General features: G+C 35.7%; 1 protein-coding gene across 1 annotated transcript in view; it reads right to left on the bottom strand.

Annotated features, from left to right (window-relative positions):
• AP4E1 (adaptor related protein complex 4 subunit epsilon 1) overlaps positions 1-23,920 on the bottom strand; it is a 79,866-nt gene extending 55,946 nt beyond the window's left edge. The window contains exons 1-8 of the mRNA XM_076004363.1: positions 23,627-23,920; positions 21,451-21,522; positions 17,518-17,641; positions 11,931-12,004; positions 10,745-10,866; positions 9,549-9,708; positions 7,993-8,159; positions 4,732-4,805 (exon numbers count right to left, since the gene is read on the bottom strand). Of these exons, the coding sequence (XP_075860478.1) occupies positions 4,732-4,805; positions 7,993-8,159; positions 9,549-9,708; positions 10,745-10,866; positions 11,931-12,004; positions 17,518-17,641; positions 21,451-21,522; positions 23,627-23,776 (943 nt within the window). The 5' untranslated portion in view covers positions 23,777-23,920. The remainder of the gene's footprint in view (positions 1-4,731; positions 4,806-7,992; positions 8,160-9,548; positions 9,709-10,744; positions 10,867-11,930; positions 12,005-17,517; positions 17,642-21,450; positions 21,523-23,626) is intronic.
• Between the last annotated feature and the right edge of the window lie 1,076 nt (positions 23,921-24,996).

Raw genomic sequence — 24,996 nt, 5'->3', positions numbered from 1 at the left:
TGGAAAGTCGGTTTTAGTCAAAAATCTTATTGATGGAAATTTATCAAAGAAACAAACTTTATTGTTTTCAGGCTTACACAGTTACTAGGATTAGGTTACCACAGTACAATTTAAAAATAATTATATTTACTAATGGATAATAATCATACATTCATTCACAAAACAAGTATTTACTGAATACTTCCTATGTGCCAGGCATGGTTTAGTACTATGGATGCGGCAGTAAACAAAACAGACAAAAAGCCCTGCCCTCAAGGAGCTCACATTCTAATGAACCCAGAAATAATGTATTGTTCCTATATAAATAGATATTTCTAACACTCCTTGAATGCTTTCAAATGGTTTATTCTCAAGTAGTTTCTATCACTTATACACAGAAATTGCATATGTAGTTTATTTCAACATAATCATTTTAATATGATCTAGCATTTATTTCAAAGATAGGGTCACTACTCAAAAATCTTTAAGCTATTTCTTTAAAATTAACCTCAAAACACACAGAACAATCTACTGAACATCTTTTTTTGTTGCTGTTTGTTTTTCTTTGTCTTTTTACTGAACATCTTGATAGGGTTCAAATTTGACTTTCTGACACAGTCAAAAGTCAGATAACTATTCTAGATGATCAAAGTGAACACTAAATTTTTTCTCAAAATCTTTTAAAAAGCATGAGTTCATGAGTTCCAGCTTTGCCATAATAAAGAAGAATCACTGACACAGTTAAGTCCTAAATGTCCTATGATATCACAGAACCAGAAGTGAGACACAGTGAAGGTACAAAATGAGCACTTAAAATGTACTACAGGCCGGGTGCGGTGGCTCACGCCTATAATCCTAGCACTCTGGGAGGCCGAGGTGGGCGGATTGCTTGAGGTCAGGAGTTCGAAACCAGCCTGAGGAAGAGTGAGACCCCGTCTCTACTATAAATAGAAAGAAAACTAATTGGCCAACTAATATATAGAGAAAAAATTAGCCGGGCATGGTGGCGCATGCCTGTAGTCCCAGCTGTTCGGGAGGCTGAGGCAGAAGAATTGCTTGAGCCCAGGAGTTTGAGGTTGCTGTGAGCTAGTCTGACGCCATGGCACTCACTCTAGCCCGGGCAACAAAGTGAGACTCTGTCTCAAAATATAAATAAATAAATAAATAAAAATAAAAATAAAAAAAATAAAATGTACTACAGGTTGAAGTATACCAAGTGTCCTTTATAGAATCACTCCTTCTCTATTTCCAAAAGCTTAAAACAACAACCAGACACATTCTTTATGTGTAAGACACATCTTGAATATTCAACTAGCAATGTTTTAGACTATGCTGCCTATCAATTAATGTACAGATAAATTTTTACAAATGCATTCTAAGAGGAGGAGGAGAAAGACGGAGAAGAAATCAGAAATATTAATTTTGAAGAAGGAAATTGACTTTAATTAAAGGAAAAACTACAGAATTAGTTAGTTGAACACCTAAAGATATTTTGCATATTCAGATGTTGTGCTATAAAATGTCTTTACTTTGCGCTGTGAAAAAAAGTTGGCTTTATGATTCATGCAATGAGCAAACTAAACAAAGAGGGCCTTGGTCAACTGACAAATCACATAAGGCAGGAATGCACAAACTACTGCTAAATCTAGCCTTTAGTCTATTTTTGTAACCTTGTGAAATAAGAATGGTTTTTACATTTTTAAAAAGATGGAAAAAACAAAACCAACGAAAAACAAAGATCTCTACCACTTTTGAACTCCTATAACATTTACTCCCTGAAGCACCCCTTTGCATTCTGCCTTATACTGGTGTTATGTTTTCATGAATAAGTTATCTTTTCCATTATATTGTAAATTCCTTACACCTTATACTTCTTCATATCCTCTACACCACTTTATACAATGCCTGGCACATAGCGAATACTCAATAAATGTTAATGTAATTTATTACTTGATTTGATCCTGAGGTAAGTTATAATTATAGAACTTTCATAAATATGATTTAGAAAGTATTAAGACTAAAACCCACTTAGATAACTGATGAATAAAATAACTTTCTCTTCCTTTACTTCAAATAAAGCATACTGCTCATTAGTTAACATAGTGCCAGCTACTAGAATTTGCTGGTCAGTAAGAGAGACACAGTCCCTGCCCTTATGAAGCTTATAATTAAGATTCACATTCTTAAACCAATAAAATATTTATATTAGGATTACTAGATAATACTCTGCTACTGGTATAATCAATATAAGCTATAAACTGTACCAATATAAATATGGGGTGAAAGTATAACTTTGAAAAGCTAAATAATGCAACAAAACAACAGAAACGATAAGGTTTCTGTGGCCTGGTTGAAACACTGGAACAACAGCCTGCAAAGAAATAAATTGCTGGTGTTGGTTCAAGCAATTTTAATAAAAGAAGAGTCCTAGTAGAGAACATTAAAAAATATTTCCTCAGGTATACGGTATTTTCCAAATCAAAAGGAACAGATAACAGTGGTTATCTCTAGGAAGGGGAATTGGGTGGTGGGTGATAAGGGTGGAAGGGAGACTTACTGTTCATTGTATACCCTTTGTACCTTTTGAATTTTGAACCATGTGCATATATTACCTATTCAAAAAAATAAAAAAATTAAAGCTGAAATGTCAATTATTTTTAAAAAAAAACTTTCTGTAAGGAAAAAAGGCAGATTCTTAGCTGATTTTTAAACAGAATTTCTTGAGAGCCTTTCAAACCCTTATCCTGGATACTGATTCTATCACCAACAAAACATTCTAAATTGCTTTAACTGTCTGGAAAAGTTCTGGTATTTTTCTGGATCTTCTGACAGCTCCTAGGCAAACCATCTGTCTCAATAATGGTCATCCCTCATCTACTGCCCCTTATTCTCACTGCATAGCAGGAACCTCAATAATATCAACTGTTTTTTACATGGTACACTCATAAGGACAGGGCCTGTGTCTACCTTATTCTTCCTTTTACCTTCCACACTTAGCAAGGAGGAAAACATTACATCAATCAATACTTTCCTCAATCTGTACCTAGTTTAAAACAAAATCAAGTTTTTGTTTCATAGGCACTCAGTAACTACTGATTGAACAAATAAAGCACCTTTATTGCCTTAGTTACCATTTATACATGCAAAATATTATCTATCCTTTAATGTTACCATCCCAAATCACTACTATATGCATTATTTTTCCTGTACTGGTCTCATACATGTAATCCTTGCTCCTTATTCCTACTGTATCTTTGTCAGCTACATTTTATTTCAGTTAACCTAGTTCAATTTCTGCCCTCTGGTCCACCCTACACTTCTACAACCAGTGTTCTTAAAAATCCACAGTTTAGGCCGGGCGCTGTGGCTCACGCCTGTAATCCTAGCTCTTGGGAGGCCGAGGCGGGCGGATTGCTCAAGGTCAGGAGTTCAAAACCAGCCTGAGCAAGAGCGAGACCCCGTCTCTACTATAAATAGAAAGAAATTAATTGGCCAACTGATATATATATAAAAAAAAAAAATTAGCCGGGCATGGTGGCGCATGCCTGTAGTCCCAGCTACTCGGGAGGCTGAGGCAGAAGGATCACTCAAGCCCAGGAGTTTGAGGTTGCTGTGAGCTAGCCTGACGCCACGGCACTCACTCTAGCCTGGACAACAAAGCGAGACTCTGTCTCAAAAAAAAAAAAAAAAAAAAAAAAAAAAAAAAAAAAAAAATCCACAGTTTAAGATCGTCTGAAAGAACAAGTAATGCTCTTCATCCCCTACTTCATGGTATTTTACCAGATTAAGAAATGACTTCTTTCTGCCAGCCTGATTTCAAAAAAAAAAAAAAGAAAGAAATGACTTCTCATTTGAGTTCTATCTCTCAATGCCTTTTCTACTGTTCTCCTCACAAGCATGCAAAATTCAAATTGTTTTACTTCCATCTTTTAAATAGCTCCAAAAATCTCAATTTCTTCACTGAGCTTTCTCAGATCAAATAGAATAGTTCCTCCCTCTAGCTGTTAAAATTGGAAGTTTTTTTGGTTACTTTCTCAGTTCTCCACCTTCTTCCCCCAACCTACTCTTGTCTCCTACCACTAATTTTTAAAAATTGTATAAAATGGTTTATTGTCTCCTCACCAAGTAGTACATTTTTATTCTATATATTTCTAGCTATATCCGATTTATCCTTCAGATATCTTCCTGAATAGCACTTTTTCAGGAAAAAATTCCTTATTCTATCCCTCACCTATAACTAACTGCTGTATTCTCCACCATACCCTGTAATTTTCTTTTGTAACATTAATTTAATGCCTGTCCCTTTCCATTCACCCAATCTGTAAGCCCCATGGTAATACTGTTTTATTCATGGCTGCACTCTATGCGCCTTGCACAGGGCCTGACAAAAAACAGAAATTTAATATTTGACGACTAGTTGACTGATCTATTTAAGAACTATCCTCAAACACTGTAAACTTTCACCAAATATGGAACAAATCTATTATCTTCACAATTAGATACTGGATAAATGTTTTCAATAAAAAGACAATTATAATAAATTTAGATCAACATTTAGAACATGCCATAATTTCACATTACTGCTATCTATTAGTTATTAAACACTTACATTGAAAAAATAATAACCCAAAGAACCACCTTAAAATTAGTGTATAAAACTCTATTGAAATTTACAGTATTCTAACTCAGATTTAGCTGCAATACTAAAAAACACCATTAGTCATTAGGGTAGCATTTACATATATTACCTACCATATGTGACATTGTGATTTAACTCAGCTCTTCGTAAGGATTCATCAAGAACATCATACATTAATTCACTTGTCCTGTTTAAAAGATATTTTATTTGCAGTGGAATTACAGTATTCTAACCCAATAAAAACATAGTTTTTCAAACTTCTCTCTCTTTAAAAGTGAGGATCTATAGAAGTGAAAGAAATTAATTTTATGAAGTTTTCAAATTTCACTTCTTAAAGATTTCATTTGTTCTTTTTCATGATCTGAACCTCCTGCTTTGTGATAACTTTCTGTTTTATCAGAGTTAATTATTAATAGTTAACCAATGAGATATACGAAAGTCAATCAGTTCTTCCCTCACTTGTGCCTAGTTTACAAAACAAGTCTGTATTTGGTTGAACTTACTATCGTTTATAATTTTCTTTGCAACAAAATATTTAAGTTACTTAATTATAGTAATACCTCATATATCAAGATTATTCCAGACAGTATATTATCTGTATTTTAACCAGATAGTTTTTCAAAAGTATTCAAATACTAGTCTTTCCCTGAGAAGGTTCTTCAGTAAGAAAATTTTAACTTACATTTATGTTAAATATAAAAAAATATATTTTATAAAATTAACAGATTTGTACCATTCATATGTCTTTATGGTCACTAATTACAACAACTGCATTGAGGGAGATATTGTTCATAAAAAAAAAGTGCAATGCTTATGGAGCCCTAGCACTCTGCCTCCAAGCCTACAAGAGAAAAATCCTCTCCAAGAGGCCAATATGAAAAACTGTGGCTTCTCAGCTGGTATGCTGTATGTTTTACAAATTCAAAATACACTAATGAAAAAAAATAGCAGCGAAATCAGATACATACAGTGATCTTGCAGAGAAACTGTGCTATAAAACAAATAAAAATATCAACATAATTTGGGGCTACATAAATTAGTTATCAAGTATGTTACATCTCCTCCAGGAAAGTTCTCCTTTTTTCCAAAACCACAGCTAGAAAATTCAATTTTAAATGCATGTACATTCATTCTACCTTCACTGAAGTATAAATATCCAATAAGAATCCAGAACCATGTTCTAAAATCCATCATTTTATTATGTAAGCATTTCTTCCACAGAAGATAACCATACAGGATACATTACCAACTCTTCCCCTAAAAAAGTTGGTAATACGACACCTAGATTATAGTCTGTCTAGTTTCTCAATTTTAAAAGCCAATGTCTGCCATGAGAATCATAATTAACCACATGAAATGTAGAAACATTTGTGGACACAAGTAAGCTACATGTTAACAACCTAAGAAGCACAAAGCTATAAAACACAGGAAAATATTCAAATAATAGATATATATGAAACCATAAATGTAACAGACTTTTCCAGCAAATTGGTTCTTTCAGTTAAAAACTTTTAGAATCCTGTTATAAAATAACTTAACATTTTTACTTTGCCACATTGAGCTAATCATGTCCTACAAAATACAAGATTTGTATTAACATAAAATCTCATTAGAGTGGGGACAACAAAATAGGAAACATTCTAATGTTCCACATCTTTATAAGAGAATTCCGCTCTTTATTTTTTCATTTAATTAAGGCTAATTACTATTCAACTGAGCTCTTTGAAAGTAAGGACTAACTTATTCATCTTTGTATGTATTCTCCAAATTCATCCATGAAAGAAAGAAGGAAGAAAGATAATGAGTTAGTGAATTTACTAAATAAATTCACTAAATGCCTCCAAAGTTACTTCCTGACAACATATGATGGCACTAAATCTTTTTAGACCAATAAGATCTGATGCATTAATATGAAATTAGTGATTTTAAAACAGAATCCCAGTGAACTCCAACTAGAGCTCCATGTTAGGATAGGCTGGAATTATGTAAAATAAAATATAATTAGGACAAACACTTCTAATGTATGTGCCTGCTCTATAACCTCTAGGTTCTCAATTCAGGTTTCAATCAGGAGTAGAGATTCATAAACACAGAAATAAGTAACAGAGTAATACCAAGAGTGATTCAGCCCAATTAGTGCTGATTAAGAGCTCACAGACAAATGAATTCTGACATGAAATTGAGGAGGCATTTCTAGGAGCAACAACCTAGGATGGTCCCTTTATAAAGCTAGGCTAAAGAATTAGAATAAAAAGGTACCCTATGGCATAAAAAGTAATGATATCCATCAAATCAGAATACTGATTAGCAAATATTTTCTCAAGACAAAAACATATCAGGGACTCAAGTGAAGGGCCTTACTCTCAAGGGAACAAAAATCTAGTTGGATATGCTATCAAACAGTTTAGAAAAAAATTTTTTAATAAAAATAATATGTATGTATAGATGCAAATGCACATGCATACAGAGAGAGAAAGAGGGAGAGGGAGAGAGAGAGGAGTCAAGGAGAGAGAGGGGAAGAGGGAGAGAAAGAAGGGGAGAAAGGGAAGGAAGGGGACAGAGAATGAGAAAGCAAATGCAAATAAATTGATGAATCTAGGTACAGAGTATAAGGGAGCTCCTTGTACTATTCTGATAACTTTGGAAGTTTTTAAGTTTGAAAAGGTACGGCAAAATAAAAAGTTAAAAGAATATACATGTATGTAGCTGGAAAGACACCCATTAAAAAGTTTAAGTTATTGGCTAAAAGAATAATCCAGATAAATGAATTAAGAAGGTCAAGCACTCACATCCAATTATAACAAGGGTTAGCAAAGTCCAGCTTGCAGGCCTAATCTGACCAGATTTCTGTTTTTGTATAGTGGCAAGCTAAGTTTTTACATTTTCAAATGGCTGAAAAAAATTTAAAAAACATTTCATGGAGATTATATGAAATTCAAGTTTTAATGTCCATAAAACTTTTTTTTGGAACACAGCCATGCTCATTCATATATGCACTATCTGTGGCAACTTTCGTGCTATATCAACAGAGTTGAATAGACACAACAGATAACATGTGGCCCACAAAAATAATTGTTATTTTAGGCTTTGTGGTCCTTGAGAGAAAAAATTTCCCAAGCCCTGAACAATTAAGAAAGCTTCACAGAGGAGATGGTGTTTCAGAGATACCAACTAATAGGATTTAGATAAGCAGACAGGCAGGATTGTCCCAGCAATTCTGAAAGAGTTTATGCACTTCTTACAGTGATTTATTTAAGATTTAAGCCAATTAAGCATTGGGAGAATCTGGCTTATCAGGAAACATCTAGGTGACTAAAGCCTAAACCTATCATATGGTATGAGGTCATCAAGTAAACTTACTTAGAATAGTTTACCTTTGATCATCTTTTCCTAGAAGTCCTAGTATTCTCAAGAGCTGAATTTGTAACCATGGTGCTGGCACACTGTGGTAATTGAAATCTACTGGGAGCTTTCCTCCAACCACCTGCTTCAAAATAGTTACAAAACTGCCAGTCAAGTCTTTATATCCAGATGAATTCTCCTATATCCGAAAAGAAAAAAAAACAACTTTCTGTTAATAATAATGTCTTATCAAATGTAAAATAGACCTGGTTGAAATGCCTAACTTAATACATGCTCACTTAAAAGTTTATGTTCACATTTAATGAAACAGTACTCTAACATGTATCATTTTCTTCCATGACGAAACTCCTCTGGCTACCCCATTCAAAGTCGAATCATCCCCAGAGAAGTTTCCACTATTCTCTACTTTTCCCCACACACTCACATTTCAAAAGTTCTTATAATTACATTAGAATCCTTAATTGCCAATATCAGCAATTAAAGCAAAAAGTGAAAAGAATTGGCATACTGAAAAGGAGGCATTAATACCTCCACTTTGTATGAAAATCAAGGCATATTTGCAATCTCTGAACTCCGTTTCCAAAAGACTTTTCATGTAAATGAGTTAAATATTTTCTGGATGGAAGAGCACAGCCAAGACTACTTAAACATTCAAAGCCCCCAAAATCATACAGTAAGCCTGCCAATTAAAAATTAATTAGCCATACAGTATTTTAAAATATTTGTTTCTGAATGAGTATACTTTGATTATCTATCTGACTAATCTCTTTGGGGAAACTAACTACATACTCCTTAAAGTTAACATTAGATTCTTCATTGTAATTTTTATCATGTGTCATGGGTGAATTTTTTGAAGGGAAATGATAAATCTTTCAAATTTTAGTAAATCTTTAGAAAATAAGATTTAATGTCAAATATCTATTTATACTTTACTATTTTAGAACACAATGCATAAAAGAGAAGACAAGCTTCGGTATAACTTTAAATGAGTTCAGTAGCATATTTAATTTTGTTATAGTAGGTACTCATGAAATCTCTCACAAATATATATTTTGGACACAAAGGATTTCAGGCAATACACTGAAACTGAATTAGTATAAATCCATGATCATCATTTAGAAAAATTTTTTACCATACCATTCAACCCTCTTTCCTCGTCTGACACAGTATCAATGTATGAAGTCAACACTGCAGTCTATACCTTGCACAACCCCCACCGGCTCTCCTCATTTCTACAAGCTGTTATGCATCCCATGAAGCTGTATAAAAGAGAATCACTGCTTGAAAAACCACAGATCTGTAAATTTAAATCACTTTCCACAACTACCATTTTTCCATACTTCTTTAGTAACATGAAAAAATATTAGGCATTTAAAAAAATTAATTTGGTAATGTGCCTACAACTCATGCTATCAACACCTTGCAAAAATTACTAATAAAAAAGTCAATAATAAAAATATAAAATGTTAATTAAGCATTTTACTGAAATATCTGAGCTTTCTTTTAATTCCACAATTATTTTTTTCTAATGGTAACTACTCAGTATTTGCTGACATTTCCAACTTACCTTAATCATCCTAAGGTATATGTGCAAGGAAGCAGCCATGACCCCAACATCTCTGTCACAGAGTGCTCTCCGAAACTTAATATGGATATGTTGTACTTGATTAGGAGCAATGAGATGGAATTTGTACAATGCTAGAACAGCTTTTCTTCGTACAATCTCCCTAAAGACAAAAAATGAAATCTAAACAAGTCAATCTGAATTGTCAGGCATTTACTTTGAAAAGTTTATGGCCAGATGACTTCAAAATATCACCTATTACCTTAACCTAAAAAGAAAGAGAAAATGATATATTTATTATTAATTTTTTTATTCTAATACACCAAACTATAAAAAGTGGCTATCTCTAAGAGGTAAGATCTCAAGACTTTGCCCAAATTATATATTTCTCTAGTTATGGAATTTTTTTGTAACAAGCATATATTACTTTTGAAATCAGAAAAAATAAGATAAACAAATTTCTTAATGCTTTAATTCCGTTTTTAAAAGCCATATCTCTAGAAACTGAGGAAAGAGTCAACAAACGATAAGTTTAAATCAGTAATAGGTAATTTCACCTGGTAATATTTAAGTCTCTTTATTAATATGAAAAATCTAGCATTCTCATTCTAAAGTAGTAGCTTTTAATATATTTTTTTATACCATAGGCAAGCAGATTCCAAATACTTTGGGGGAGGGGAGTGTAGGGGGACACACATAGAATAAAAAGATGTTACTCCTCTCCTTGCCCAGTTCATGTTTCAAAAACTCCATGATAATAAAGAGGAAAACTATATACTAGTCTTGTACTTTATTTATAGCAGATAATGTCTAGCACACAGAAGCAAAAGCATAGAAACTCTCCTATGTTCACAAGGTAGTTTCCAAGGAAGTATATTCCTTATTATTCTCTCTTATGCCTATTTCTACATATCTCCTATTTGCAGACTATGCTAGCAGTGCTCACAACAACAACAGCAAACATGTCAAAAGTGATGCCTCACTGTCTCTTAATTTAACTTTATAAAGCTGTCTAACATTTTTCTAAATCCATATAAAAATAAGGACAATCCTACTGGGGATTTTTTGTATTATATCTGGCAGTCGAAGAATATTCTCTATCCTGGTAGCATTAAATTAAAAGTATAATAAATTTTCTAGTATAAATTTCTGTTTTGAAGTATATGATGTAGACATCTATCCAAAAAGAATTTACTCACTTAGAATGCTGAAGTTTATCTTCTATTAATGGAAGAACAGCTGGAATCATTTCTCGAGGGAAAATCTGGCTGACGACAGTAAGTGCCATACATACTTCTACTAGGTTAGTGCTCTGCAAGTCCTGGAATAGTTATTAAGCATAGAAAACATTCAGTGTAAATTCTGAAACTAGGGATGGCAAACTCAACACTTACATCATATTTTATAGGAATATCTCTATTTGTTTCATTTGCCTTAATAGAGTCAATAGATAAACATTGCCAAAAAGCATCTGAAACAAAAGGAAACTGTATTTCTGTTCTGATATTGCCCAAAGTAGTCTCCTTTATTATAGCCTTTAAAACTCTTCCAAATCAATAACAAAACAATTTTATGAATTTTTCTTGTTAATCAGTAATATGAGTGGAAGGTTAAAAAAAAAGATATCCTGGAATAGACACAATAAAATTCATATATTAATATATACTTATACATGTATATGGCTTACAAATCATTCTAATGATTTATAAAAATATGTTTTGAAAGTTTGGAAAGAATTTAGTAAACTTAGTAACCTTAATATAGTATATGAATTAAAATTCAGAAAATACTAAACACACATAGACACAAACTCTTATATATCAAAAAGCTGATACAAGATAACAGGAAAAGGTTCAACAATTCAATTATATCTCATTATCAATACTGAATAGAAGTTTAACAGGAAATAATATCATAAGTATGGATTAAATTGTTTTTATTATCTGTACATTTCTGTTAGTTATAGTCTATTCTCTTTTTAAATGACTTTTTAGATTTTTTTAAAGACTTTAATTATTCAGTTTATATCTATATCCCTTTAAGATAGATCCTAGAGTAAAAGACAACGCATGGAAAGTATCCCTGACTAAGAGCCTGGAGATCTGAATTATAATTCTGTGTGTTTTAAAATGAAGTAAATAACAACAGCAGCAGCAACAGCAGCAGTTAACTACTTCACATAGTGTTTCATTTTACCCTCACAACTCTGTAAGTTCTATTATTTATTCCCATTTTATAGATGCAAGAAACTGAACTAAAAGATCTTTCTTAAGTTCAGCTTCTTCCAAAATTATCTATTAATAATTCTACATGATTTGAGGAGAAACATCAGATACCCGTTAGAATAATTTAAGACTTCATATTAACCACCATACAATACAGTACCTTTACAACTGTATTCACAAGGAGAAGCAGCAATTCATGACTTTCATGTAGAAATAAAGAAACAGCCAAATAACCTATAAAAATTGAGGGGGAAAGTCTCATTACTACCTACCAAAAATAAACCTTTCTCAAGAAGTTGAAGCAATTTTAGATATATTCTAAGTTTTAAGTGTCAAAAATACAAGTTACAGGTAAACATAAAAACAAATTGTAAAATATGAAGTTAAAGAAACTTCAGTAAGGAAGATTTCAGGTGTTCTTTATCCTGAAATCTTTCAGAATTATGTATTTCACAAGATACACCTGAAATGGAAAAGAGGCTATATATACCAACTTAAAGTCCTATAAATGACATTAAAAAGAGATGTCTCCTATCTTTTGTGCAAATCTCTATATTATCAATCAAAACATTCTCTTACAGCTAAACATAATTATTCAAAAACCAATAGTTATTACAGTTAGTAGTGAGTTACTGGCTATTTGTATTGAATGAGCTACCTAATACCAACTCATATGATGTAAATCACATATTAAATATATTGGCTGTGTCCTTGGAATGACTTCCTCAAAAAACAAAAAAAAAAAAAATAAATAAATATATTGGCTGGGCATAGTGGCTCACACCCGTAATCTCAGAGCTTGGGGAGGCCAAGGAGGGAGAACTGCTTGAGGCCAGGAATTTGAGACCAGCCTGAACAACATAGCAAAATCCTATCTCTCCAAAAAAATAAAAGTCAGCCAGGCATGTTGGGACCCTGAGGCAGGACTGCTTGAGCCTAGGAATATACATATATATATATGCTATATATGTAACATATATATGTATATATGTATATATATAGCATATATATGCTATATATATATAGCATATATATATAGAAAATAAGGTAATGTATGTTGCTTTATATATATTACCTTATTTTCTAAATTAAATTAATTACAGTTGATGAAAGAAACTCTGTCTACCACATTAAATGTACTCATTGGCTTACATTAGCATTTTTATTTTAATACTATTAAAACATTTAAAAAGTACATTTTAGGACTGAGGATATATATTTATATCATGACAAATGCCATGTACATGGAATCTAGATATTCCATGCCATTTTCTCTATCGCCCTTCATATAAATAACTAACATTTACTAGACAGTTACTATGGGTCAAGTACTTTATAAGTCTTACTTCATTTAATCCTCCCAACTCTGTGAAGTAGGTATTATTATCCCAATATAATAATGAGGCCCCAAAAAGGGTAATTTCCCAAAATTCACAGCTATTATATGGTAGAACAGCACTCAAACCCAGACAGTAGGAGTCAGCCCAGATTGTAAACTTCTGTGCTGTACCGCCTCTCCACATAGTCTGCCATGAGGCCTGACTCCCTCCATCCTCATTGTTTTTCATTGTTCATCTCAATTCTTTCAGCCCTTTCATTAGAGTTTTTTTGTTTTAGAGACTGTCTCACTCTGTCACCCAGGGTGGAGTGCAGCAGCCTGATCATGGTTCTACAGAACCTCAAACTCCTGGGCTCAAGCAATCCTCCTGCCTAGGACTCCCGAGTAGCTGGGACTACGGCAAATACCATGTCCAACTAATTTTTTTAGTTTCTGTAGAAATTGGGTCTTACCATGTTGCCCAGGGTTCATTAGGGATTCTAATGCTAACCATCCCCATTATTACCCACCATCCATACTGTCTGTGTCTGTTGTAGAACATGGGAAAACAGAAACTTCCTATTCTCACAATTGAGAAGTGGCAGCATAATCAACTGCAACACTGTCACTGAAGGTCAGAGAAGAGCTATTACTCCCACAATCATAAGAGAGGAAAAAAATATGACCACGGCCAAAAAAGAAATAAAGAAAACTCCAGAGAGCAATTAAAGCAGAGATTACATCTTATCAGATTGCTGAGACCTCATCTGCTCAGCTGAGGTATCACCCATTCCCAAGTCACCAATATCAAGGTCAACAAACTAATCCAAAGACCATCTCAATGAAACATTAATTCTTTCTGTTACAAAGAATATCTTAACTGTTTTGACAATCCAAAAACAGGGAAAAAGACATTGTGTGACTCAAAAAATGAAAATATTTTCAGGGAAGCAAAGAATAACTATGATTATAGAGTATATCTGATATGACTAAGAGTGAGGTATAGGACAAAAATATAGGCTTTGACTCATAGAAATTTGGGTTCTGGCTCCACCATTTATTAGCTCTGTGACCTTGGACAAGTGACTTGAACTTTCTGAGCTTGTTTTAATATCTTTAAAGTTAAGATAAATACTATCTCATAAGATAAAGCATTTAACATAATGCCTCACTTAATGGATACTGATATTTATTTATTCAACAATATTCATACAAAAAACAAGGGAGCGCGCACTTTCACTTGTACTGAAGGCTGTGCCTCCCCAATATATAAACAAATATATAAATAAATAAGAAGGCATTCTACATCAGAGAAAGCACCAAAGCTAACCTTAAATCTCAGGAAAGTGGATGGATTAATAGTGCCAGAGTGAACACATATGGAAGGTTTAAATTATATCTTAAAAAAATGATTTCCACTCAATGACATATATTAAGAATATATGATGCCTACAGATATATGTCTTTCTTGTTGGCAAGAAAATATTTTTCTAAATAAAGTTCTCAATAAAAATGACTCTGAGGTCATCTTTAAAATAAGCTTCCAAAAAAATAAATAAATAAGCTTCCATAACTATGAAATATATACAAGGTTATTAACTACAACATTATTTATGAGAACAAAAAATAAAAAACAACCCACATGTCCACCAACAGGGATCTGCTTGAAAAACCATGGTACATCTACCCAGTGAAAATTATACAACTGTATAAAGTATGAAGACATCAAAACAAGATGTAGAATAATCTACATGGTATGCTATCTTTGGGTGAAGATAGAGCATATAATATGCTGCCCTTCATGGAAGAGAGACTGAGTATGTGCACATACTTTGCTTGCTGATTTCAAAAAGCAACAGTAGAAAGATTAATCAGAAACTAATGAAAATGGTTACATATGAAGGTAAGGAGCAAAATGGGTGGTGGGGCTAGAGGTGAAAGTGAGCCATAATGCTTTACATATTTTAAAAATTAAATTAAATTAAAGATGAAAAAATTACATGTAAGTCTAAGAAGCAAAATGTAGCAATAGCTGTACAAAATAATTATACCACCAACTATCTATATTTATTGACTATCTATTCTTTTCAAAATTACCTGCCTATGCTAACATGGAAGACAGTCAAGTAACAAGACAAGAAAGAGCCCAACTTCATGCCAAAGGAAGCTAAAACAAAAATGACAGAACCAAAGCTAAGTCTACCTAAACTCTAGCCATGAAATATTTAAACAGGTTGCAAGGTGGCTTCATTTCAGAACTCTCATATGAAATTTAACCAGCATATTCTCTTCCTCAAAGTCTGAGACCAGGGAAACAAAGGTTTCCATGATTGTTCTTATGCCTGATTATATGAGCATAACACATAGTTCATGTCTTGGCGGAAGGCAACTACAACATTACATTGTAGCTTCTAATTCCCATGTCTGTCTCTATCCTCTCTTCGGCCATTGCAGGGATCCTCAAAATGAGAGTAATGTAAGTTATCCATCTGTATGCTTGACCACAGCACCTGGCATACAGTGGGTACCCCTCGTATCTCTTCCATGAATACTTAATAAATAAATGCTATAAACAATCCCTAAGAAGACTTTCTGCTCTTAAGTATCTTTCTACTCAAGCCAAAATTTCACTATCAAAGGTTAATTTCTTTCGATCTGTCTTCCAAAGTCTTTAATAAAATAGATAACACTGAGAGAGCTGTCAATGTTTTCTCAACTGCTATGACCTAACACAAAAGAAGAGTAAAAGAAAATGGTTCAAAATTGAAGGAAAACATTAGAAAGGAAAGAAATAGTGAGAAAAGAGAAGTGGAAAAGTAAAGGAAATGAAAAATAAAAATAAGATGGGAAAAGAGGCAAAGAAATACCAGACTTCTGTCTGGAATCTCTCATCAATGTCTCCTCTCATGGCTAAATTTGGGACACTTCCAAATGTATTCACATTTCACATGCTTCTTCTTATAAATGAAAAGGATGAAGTTTAATTTTCCAATAATGGTTGAAAGTTCCCTTTTGATATTCCTTCTTAGAAAACAAAAGAAGAGAAAAATACTGTAAATATATAACCTTTCAGATGCTAAAAAAGCAACATCATTAGAAAGACTTTAGACATATGAAAACTCTCTAACTTATGTGAATTTTTAAGGTTTGAGGTGATAAGAAAAACAGTGAAGATGACTGGACGGGCTTTACAAGTCTATCTGAAATAAAATTTAGTAAAATGAAATTCCACTTTTGTATAAAGCCTAAGAGAAATCAAAGTTTTAAGAAAAGCAAATGACTAATGAAAACTACTTTAATAACTCAGTAAAATTGTTCTGTCTAGGGACCTTAGAAGGGTGGGGAACCTGCGGCCTCAAGGCCGCCTATGGCCCTCCAGATCCCAAAGTACAGCCCCTCGATTGAATCCAAACTTCACAGAACAAATCCCAAAGGATTTGTTCTGTAAAATTTGGATTCCATCCAAAGGCTGCATTTGGCCCCAAGGCCAAAGGTTCCCCACCCCTTAAAGTAACAGATGGTAGGAGCTACCTCAGTGATCTCAAAAGAGTTAAAACTTGATTTGGAATATGGCAAGAGAGAAACAGCATGCTAAAGGACATTCTACTTTGATGAAACAAAATAACAAATCTAGAAAATAGAAGAGTATTTTGGGTGAAGCGAGACTCAAAAAGTAGAATAATATGTGCATATAGTATCAGAATCTTTACCATGACATCTCCTACCTCTACCCCATCCTCTCAGGTCAATAAATTTGTGAAGAATGCTATTTCTCTATAACATGACAGTATCAACCCATCTGAATAAAGAACATGTTCCATACTATGCTACTCTAAAGTGCTTCCTTCTTGGGATTCTGATATAAAGCTGAATCTTTATGAATAAAATATTTAAGTCCTTAAAATAACTTTTCCTAATAGCCCTAATAGTCTCTGACTACAGAAACAAAATTTTTAAAAAGATACCTGTGATCCTCAGAGCTAATATTTGTGAAACTAAGAACACAATATTTAAAATTATTCTAATCAATTTCAGTTTTTATTCTATAAAGAAACATTTCTGACCATGAACTTGATGGGGTTAGACAGACTTCATAAAATCAACTTTATTGAAGTACAATCTACATACAAGAAAATTATTTCATTTTAATAGCACAATTCAATGAGTTATGACAAATATATATGGTCATCTAACCACCATGACAAGACCAAGTAATTTTTAATCTTCTCTATAACTCCAAAATGCTATGAATCAGAAAAACTGATTTCATTTATAGGCTTTGAGTTTCTGAAGTGTTGCCTTTTAAAGTTTTGGAAATTGTAATGCAGTGTCCTAAAAACATACTACATAATTGCCATCATTTGCTTTATATAGTAATTAGAAATTTAAGGACAACATTAAGGTATGACAGTCTTAAACGTATACATACCTACTCTTTTTTCTAAGAGGTTTCCTTGTTGGGCCAACTTGATTGCATGTATATAGCCAAAGGAAGCATCATATCCAAGCATTTCACAATATATAAGTCTTACCATACATTCCTTCATCATTTTCTGAAAAGTAAAATATTTAATAACTATATAAATATGATGTTGTGATATTTTTATTATGTTCTTATCATTTAACAGGAATTCTTTAAGCCCGGCACTGAAGAGATAATGTCTATATGATAATCCTATCATAACCAATTACTCAATATCAGACTTTATAAATAAAAGTTGCTCCCAATCTTAATTACCAACAGTATCAAGGTTAATAAAATTATTTCACTATTTTGTTAGTGGCAATACTATAAAATAAATCAACTGTAGCTACTTCTAATTTCATGTGTCCCTAATGTAAAATTTGGTTATAATGTGATACATGTGGTCCTCAAAATTTCATCCATAGCAATCTTTTTTTTTTTTTTTTTTTGAGGCAGAGTCTCACTTTATTGCCCAGGCTAGAGTGAGTGCCATGGCATCAGCCTAGCTCACAGCAACCTCAATCTCCTGGGCTCAAGTGATCCTACTGCCTCAGCCTCCTGAATAGCTAGGACTACAGGCATGTGCCACCATGCCCGGCTAGTTTTTTTGTATATATATTTTTAGTTGGTCAATTAATTTCTTTCTATTTTTAGTAGAGATGGGGTCTCGCTCAGGCTGGTTTCAACCTCCTGACCTCAAGCAATCTGCCCGCCTCAGCCTCCCAGAGTGCTAGGATTACAGGAGTGAGCCACCACACCCGGCCCATCCATAGCAATCTTACTTGGCTTCTAAAATGCAGCACATCATTTCAATATACTTTGTCAACTGAAAACATCCATAAAATTCTCACAAGTTGGTAATAATTTCTATTAAAAAAATATTTTTCACATTTAAGAATCAAATTGCACCTGGACTTTCTTCAGAATTATTATGCTATATGCAATATGGAATAGTTTATTTTATAGGCACTTTTAAAATAACTATTATGATTATTATGAACTAAGAAGCATGTTTTCATTAATGGTGTAGCCATTCCAATAATATTTAATATTTTAATGGGGTCTTCCAATATTTGCAATGCAAGCTAAAAATTTTTAGGAGATTCTGTAAATTTGTTTTATCGGTATTATAATATTTGCATTCTCAATACTTACAGCAGCAGAGTAAGATCCTGTATCTTTAAAAAAGAGGATATTTATAGCAAATTTTAATCAGAAATAAAAATTTAAGGCCGGGCGCGGTGGCTCACGCTTGTAATCCTAGCACTCTGGGAGGCCGAGGCGGGCGGATTGCTCAAGGTCAGGAGTTCAAAACCAGCCTGAGCGAGACCCCGTCTCTACTATAAAAATAGAAAGAAATTAATTGGCCAACTAATATATATATATATAAAAAATTAGCCGGGCATGGTGGCTCGTGCCTGTAGTCCCAGCAACTCAGGAGGCTGAGGCAGTAGGATTGCTTAAGCCCAGGAGTTTGAGGTTGCTGTGAGCTAGGCTGACGCCACGGCACTCACTCTAGCCTAGGCAAGAAAGCGAGACTCTGTCTCAAAAAAAAAAAAAAAAAAAAGAAAGAAATAAAAATTTAAATAAAATGCATTTGAAAATAAAGAAAAGGCTACTTAATATTTAAATATTAATTAGGGTTAGCATATTACAGGATTATTAAATCACAAAATGCTTAAGAAAAAGTAAAATAAAATACTTTAAGGATAATAATGTTAATATTTTATGTGTGTATATATATGAAGAGTTTAAAGAGAAACCATAGGAAAATCTTAGAGAAATGAGATTTGATTCAGGTCACTTATGCTTAGAGCAATAAAAGTTAATTCATTAACACATCAATTAAGACAGGCCAGGTGCGGTAATTCTAGCACTCTGGGAGGCTGAGGCGGGAGGATCACTCAAGGTCGGGAGTTCAAAACCAGCCTGAGCAAGAGCGAGACCCTGTCTCTACTAAAAATAGAAAGAAATTAATTGGCCAACTAAAAATATATAGAAAAAATTAACTGGGCATGGTGGCCCATGTCTGTAGTCCCAGCTACTCGGGAGGCTGAGGCAGGAGGATTGCTTGAGTCCTGGAGTTTGAGGTTGCTGTGAGCTAGGCTGACGCCACAGCACTCTAGCCCGGGCAATAGAGTGAGACTATGTCTTAAAAAAAAAAAAGACTAGCAAATACTGAGAAAACAAACTTAAAAGATACTGGAAGACTTCCACATTAATCAGAAGTGAAAGTATTAATTTAAGTCATTATGTTTCAATGCTAGAAGTGTAACATCTTATCGCAGAGTTTTTCAAAGTCATTATGGACTTTAAGTAAAATTATACTATATATATTATCATTTTCTTCTTTTTAAAGAAGAAAATGCATTCCCCAATGCAGAAATTGTCTTTACAATTTCTCTAACAACTTGTCATCCATGTCCATGTAGAGACATGACCACCTCAAGGACAGACTACTCTGTAGTTGTAGAGTTGAATGGCCATAATTATTATAAACTCTTCCTTCCAAACTCTGGCTTCCTAACTTGTACCTATTTATCTTAGTTCTGCCCAATACCAGATTTATGCCGTGTAGCAAGAAAAACTGTATATAGTGATGTCAATTATATAAAATGGAAATCTAACAAAGTAAAAAAAGAAAAACCGTTTCTGTTTAATGTTTCTATCAAGTATTATGAAGCAAAATTATTTTATACAGAGACACACACATCTAGACACACAAACATAGATATACGTATATACATACAGATAGATTATGTTTTGAGTTTTATTTGCTCACATACTATTATTATGACCACAAAAGAAATGTTTACATTCTCTCAGGCTTTACAAGTATTATTTATGTCCACGCTCATGTAGTCAGGCAAAATGATCACCCTGATATTTTTGCTGGGCAAGAGGGAAAACATTCCCACAGTGGCTTATACGTAAAAGGCACTCACTGAATACTTGCTGAACAAATGTTGCTTGGAAAAAAATCTCATTTAAGGCCGGGCGCTGTGGCTCACGCCTGTAATCCTAGCTCTTGGGAGGCCGAGGCGGGCGGATTGCTCAAGGTCAGGAGTTCAAAACCAGCCTGAGCAAGAGCGAGACCCCGTCTCTACTATAAATAGAAAGAAATTAATTGGCCAACTGATATATATATAAAAAATTAGCCGGGCATGGTGGCGCATGCCTGTAGTCCCAGCTACCCGGGAGGCTGAGGCAGAAGGATCACTCGAGCCCAGGAGTTTGAGGTTGCTGTGAGCTAGGACGCCACGGCACTCACTCTAGCCTGGGCAACAAAGCGAGACTCTGTCTCAAAAAAAAAAAAAAAATCTCATTTAAAAAAAAATGGTTCTTAATCTAACTATGTTGGGATAGCCCTACTATGGCCTGCCTACAGTGGTCACTCATTAAATAGTTGCTGAATAAATACTGTTTGAAAAATCAAATTATATGGAACCAAGTTTTAAAACATCTGGGTCTTAATTAAGCTGCTGTGCAATATACTCACTTTCACAGCAAGAAAACAATTATTCTACCTTTTCAGTCAACCTATATTCCCAGAGATATAAAACTAGAGATCTACAATGTATCCATTCAGGTTTAAAATATTATGTTAAATGATATATCCCAACTTTTTTCAAGTGCACAACATTAAAACAGTAAGATCAACACTGGGGTCCCAGAAATATCACCAAATTTATGTAATTATCATCACATTGGCTCTGACTTGACACAGTCAGGCAAGTCTTGTTCTGGTGCAACCAGTCAATAATAAAAAGCTAAAGTTAATGTCTGGCTTGCTATGACCCATAACTCATTTGACTATGATAAATCAAATGTTAGCAACTGATTAGATGAACCAAATTTCAAATTCAAAATATGTTGGCACTGACTATGCAAACTTACCAGTGTTGTAGTAGGAGCAGAAACAGTCGCTTTCAGACTACTCAGCTCCTGTTGGATTAATTTCTCTTCTTCCTGAAAAAGTGAAAATATTTAAATGCTTTAATAACTATCTTTTAAAACTGTAACAGCATTTTTTAAAGGAAAAAATAAAATGTAAAATATTTTTAGCCAGGCACCATGGCTCACACCTGTAATCTCAGCACTTTGAGAGGCCAAGGAGGGATAATCACTTAATGCCAGGAGTTCAAGACTGACCTGAGCAACACAGCAAGACCCTGTTTCTACAAAAATTTTTTTTTAAAAAATTAGCCAGGCACATTGATGTGTGCCTGTAGTCCCAGCTACTCGGGAGGCTGTGGCAGGAAGATCGCTTGAACCTGTAAGTTCAAGGCTGCAATGAGCGATGATTGGATTGTGCCACTGCCCTCCAGCCTGGGCAACAGAATGAGATCCTGTCATTCATTCATTTTCATACGTACATAAATAAAATACTTTCAACACAAAAGAAAGATTATTTTAAAGGAGGGATAAATATTAAGTGCTTAAGATCTGCAAAAAAGCATTTCTCTAACCCTCAGAATTATCCCTAGGGAGACTATTTCCAGGCTCATCCACCATCCCTCCTTGGGGATGGCAGAAAACGATTTTCAAAAATTAAAAAGAGAGAGAGAAGGCCGGGCGCTGTGGCTCACGCCTGTAATCCTAGCTCTTGGGAGGCCGAGGCGGGCGGATTGCTCAAGGTCAGGAGTTCAAAACCAGCCTGAGCAAGAGCGAGACCCCGTCTCTACCATAAATAGAAAGAAATTAATTGGCCAACTGATATATATACAAAAAAATTAGCCGGGCATGGTGGCGCATGCCTGTAGTCCCAGCTACCCGGGAGGCTGAGGCAGAAGGATCACTCGAGCCCAGGAGTTTGAGGTTGCTGTGAGCTAGGCTGACGCCACGGCACTCACTCTAGCCTGGGCAACAAAGCGAGACTCTGTCTCAAAAAAAAAAAAAAAAAAAAAAAAAGAGAGAGAGAGAGCAGAAAGAAATTCTCCATATACTGGCCCAGGATAAGAGTTTCACATCTTCCTTATAAAGTAAAAAGTCTTCATGGAATAGAGAAATAGGGTAAGAATGCAGAAACAGACATAAATGTTCTTCCTTAAACTGTATTCTTCTTCCCTATCCTTTCCTCGTTCCTCATTCCCCTCATTCTTTCCCTCACTTCCTATCTCACATACACATCCCAATGTGGTCACTTCTACTGACTGCATTGTATTGTACCTCCATAAGCACTTAAAAATTGGCCCCATTTTTGGCTAATATAAAGTTATCTTTAAATTACACACTGTATTAGGAGGTTTCATTAGGTGAAGTACTGCAATATTTGGATGCCTATTTACAGTTACAAACTGCAATTTAAGACCAAAACTAAATTTTTTAAAAACTATATTATCTCATAAAAATTTAGCAAAGGAATAAACTCCTTGAAGCTTTAAATCAGTATCCTGCACAATCCGTGCAACGACCAAAAGTCTGTGCGAACTTAATTATCTTCTATAACTGCTAATTTTCAAAGCCGATCTGAGGCAAAGACTTACTCAGCAAATTTTACACGTGGGAAGAATTATACTTTTTCTTTGCTCAACCTGTCGGCCTAACCCAGGAACCTCGAGCTCCCCAAAGATAGTCAACAGAAGGCTCAGATGGCAGGATCTGTTCAGGTATGTGACATCTAGCAGTCGAAGGGACTCGGGGAGAGAAGGAAGGAACCAGAGATAGAGATAGAGAAAGAAACTTTGCAGAAGGCAAATAACGCCTGACACCTCCATCGCACCGGGTATTTCCACACCCTTGACATCTCATCTAATCCTAAAAACAACCCATGAAACATGTGTCACTACTTTTCCACTTCAACGCTGTGACAATACACGGAGGGTCAGGGGCTAAAGAGATCTGCAAGAACAAAATGAGTCAGTGTCGGGGCCAACTGTGGCAATCCGGCCTCCCAGCTGTCAGTCCGGGCAGGAAAGTGAAGCTTCCAGACAGACGGAAGGACGGACCGACACACAGGCAGCCCTGAGCCCCGCCCGAGGGCCAGCCCTGGAGCCTCGGCGCCCGGCCAGGGCCTGCGGGAGCGGGGGCCCCACCTTCACGTCCCCGACCTCCCGGCCCGGCGGGCACCTACGTGCTTGGAAGTGAGCGCGGTGATGCCGCGGACTAGGCCGCCCAGCCGCGAGGAGAAGGACGACTTGGCGGCTGCGGGCCCGCCCCCGGGCTGGTTCTGCAGAAAAAGCCCAGGCAGCGCCGTCAGAGTCTTCTCCACTATGTCGCTCATCGCCGCCGCCGCCGCCGCCGCCCGCGCTCCGGTCGCCGCCCGGCTTCATGCCCGGCTGCCGCCCGCCCGGCCTCCGTAGTCACTTCCTGTGTTTTGAAGAAGAAATCTTTATTCGCGTCCCACATGAACAAGTTCTGTGTTGTTCCCGACAGAGGCCGCGGGAGGGCGAAAGAGTCCGCGGGGGGGAGGGGGAGGGGACGGAGGAGCCGCTCTCCCCAACTTGCGCGCAGAAGCTGACCTCTAGCGGCCGCGCAGGGACGCCTGACGCTCGCGCTTGGGATGACAGCCCGGGGACCGCGCGCAACCGTGAGTCCTCCTGAGGAAGCCGCTAGGGGCGCGTCCCTCTCACGCTTCGTTCCCCAGAGTCTCCGTTTCTTGTTCGCCGCCTCCGCGCTGCCCGAGGCCACCTCAGGAGTTGCGTCGTCTTCTCGTGCTCGCCTTTTTCGGGACGCCCCCGGCAGCCACCCCTCACCGCGTCCGCACCCCCAGCCCCACGGCCGCACCCCGCCAGGCGGCTGCCACGCCGGTCCCCGGCGCCACGCGCGGCTCTGGCCCTGGCGACTGTGGGCACGCTCGGGGGGTTGGATGACAGCGGCGCTGTCCTGGGGATTTGTCGTGCACGGAGTCAAAACAACATTCATAATCGTACTTGACACATTAAGTGAGTTGTATTTAATTCACGCTAGTTTTGAGCCTGGGGCCTCATGAAGCATTTGTAACTCACGCGTCTCTTTACCTGGCGGTCCGGGTGATCTCTTTTTTCAAGTTGCGTATAACTCAGGCACAGAAGACAATAAAAAATGAATTTTTCATTAAGTTAGGGTCGTTTTGTTTTCAAAGCTTTTATTCTACTTTTGTAATAAGACACTGTGGCCCCAAGGAAAAAAAATTGTTTTTCTAGCGTGGCAGTCAGTGTGTTACATGTTATTTGCTGTTTTCACTCTGATTGTCTCCAGAGGGTCCAGAGGAGTTTTCAAGAGGCTAGACTTTTAGGTATGGCTAGTTGGTGCAATGTATACTTTAGTGTTCTTGTGTTTTCTAGAATTGTCTAAAGTAGAAGATTTAGGGCACAAATATGTGTTTTCAGGGGATCAGCTCAATTTGTCTTCAGTACTCCTAGTGTGTTCCTACAAGATATCTTCAGTTATACCTGCTCTAATTTCTGTAACCTCATTATCATCTAATACATGGGATTTTTTGAAATCTCGAATTTGTTCTTG

This window comes from Microcebus murinus, chromosome 6 (genome assembly GCF_040939455.1).
Source record: "Microcebus murinus isolate Inina chromosome 6, M.murinus_Inina_mat1.0, whole genome shotgun sequence".
NCBI classification, from domain to species: Eukaryota; Metazoa; Chordata; class Mammalia; order Primates; family Cheirogaleidae; genus Microcebus; species Microcebus murinus.
This window is presented reverse-complemented; position numbering and strand designations above follow the sequence as displayed.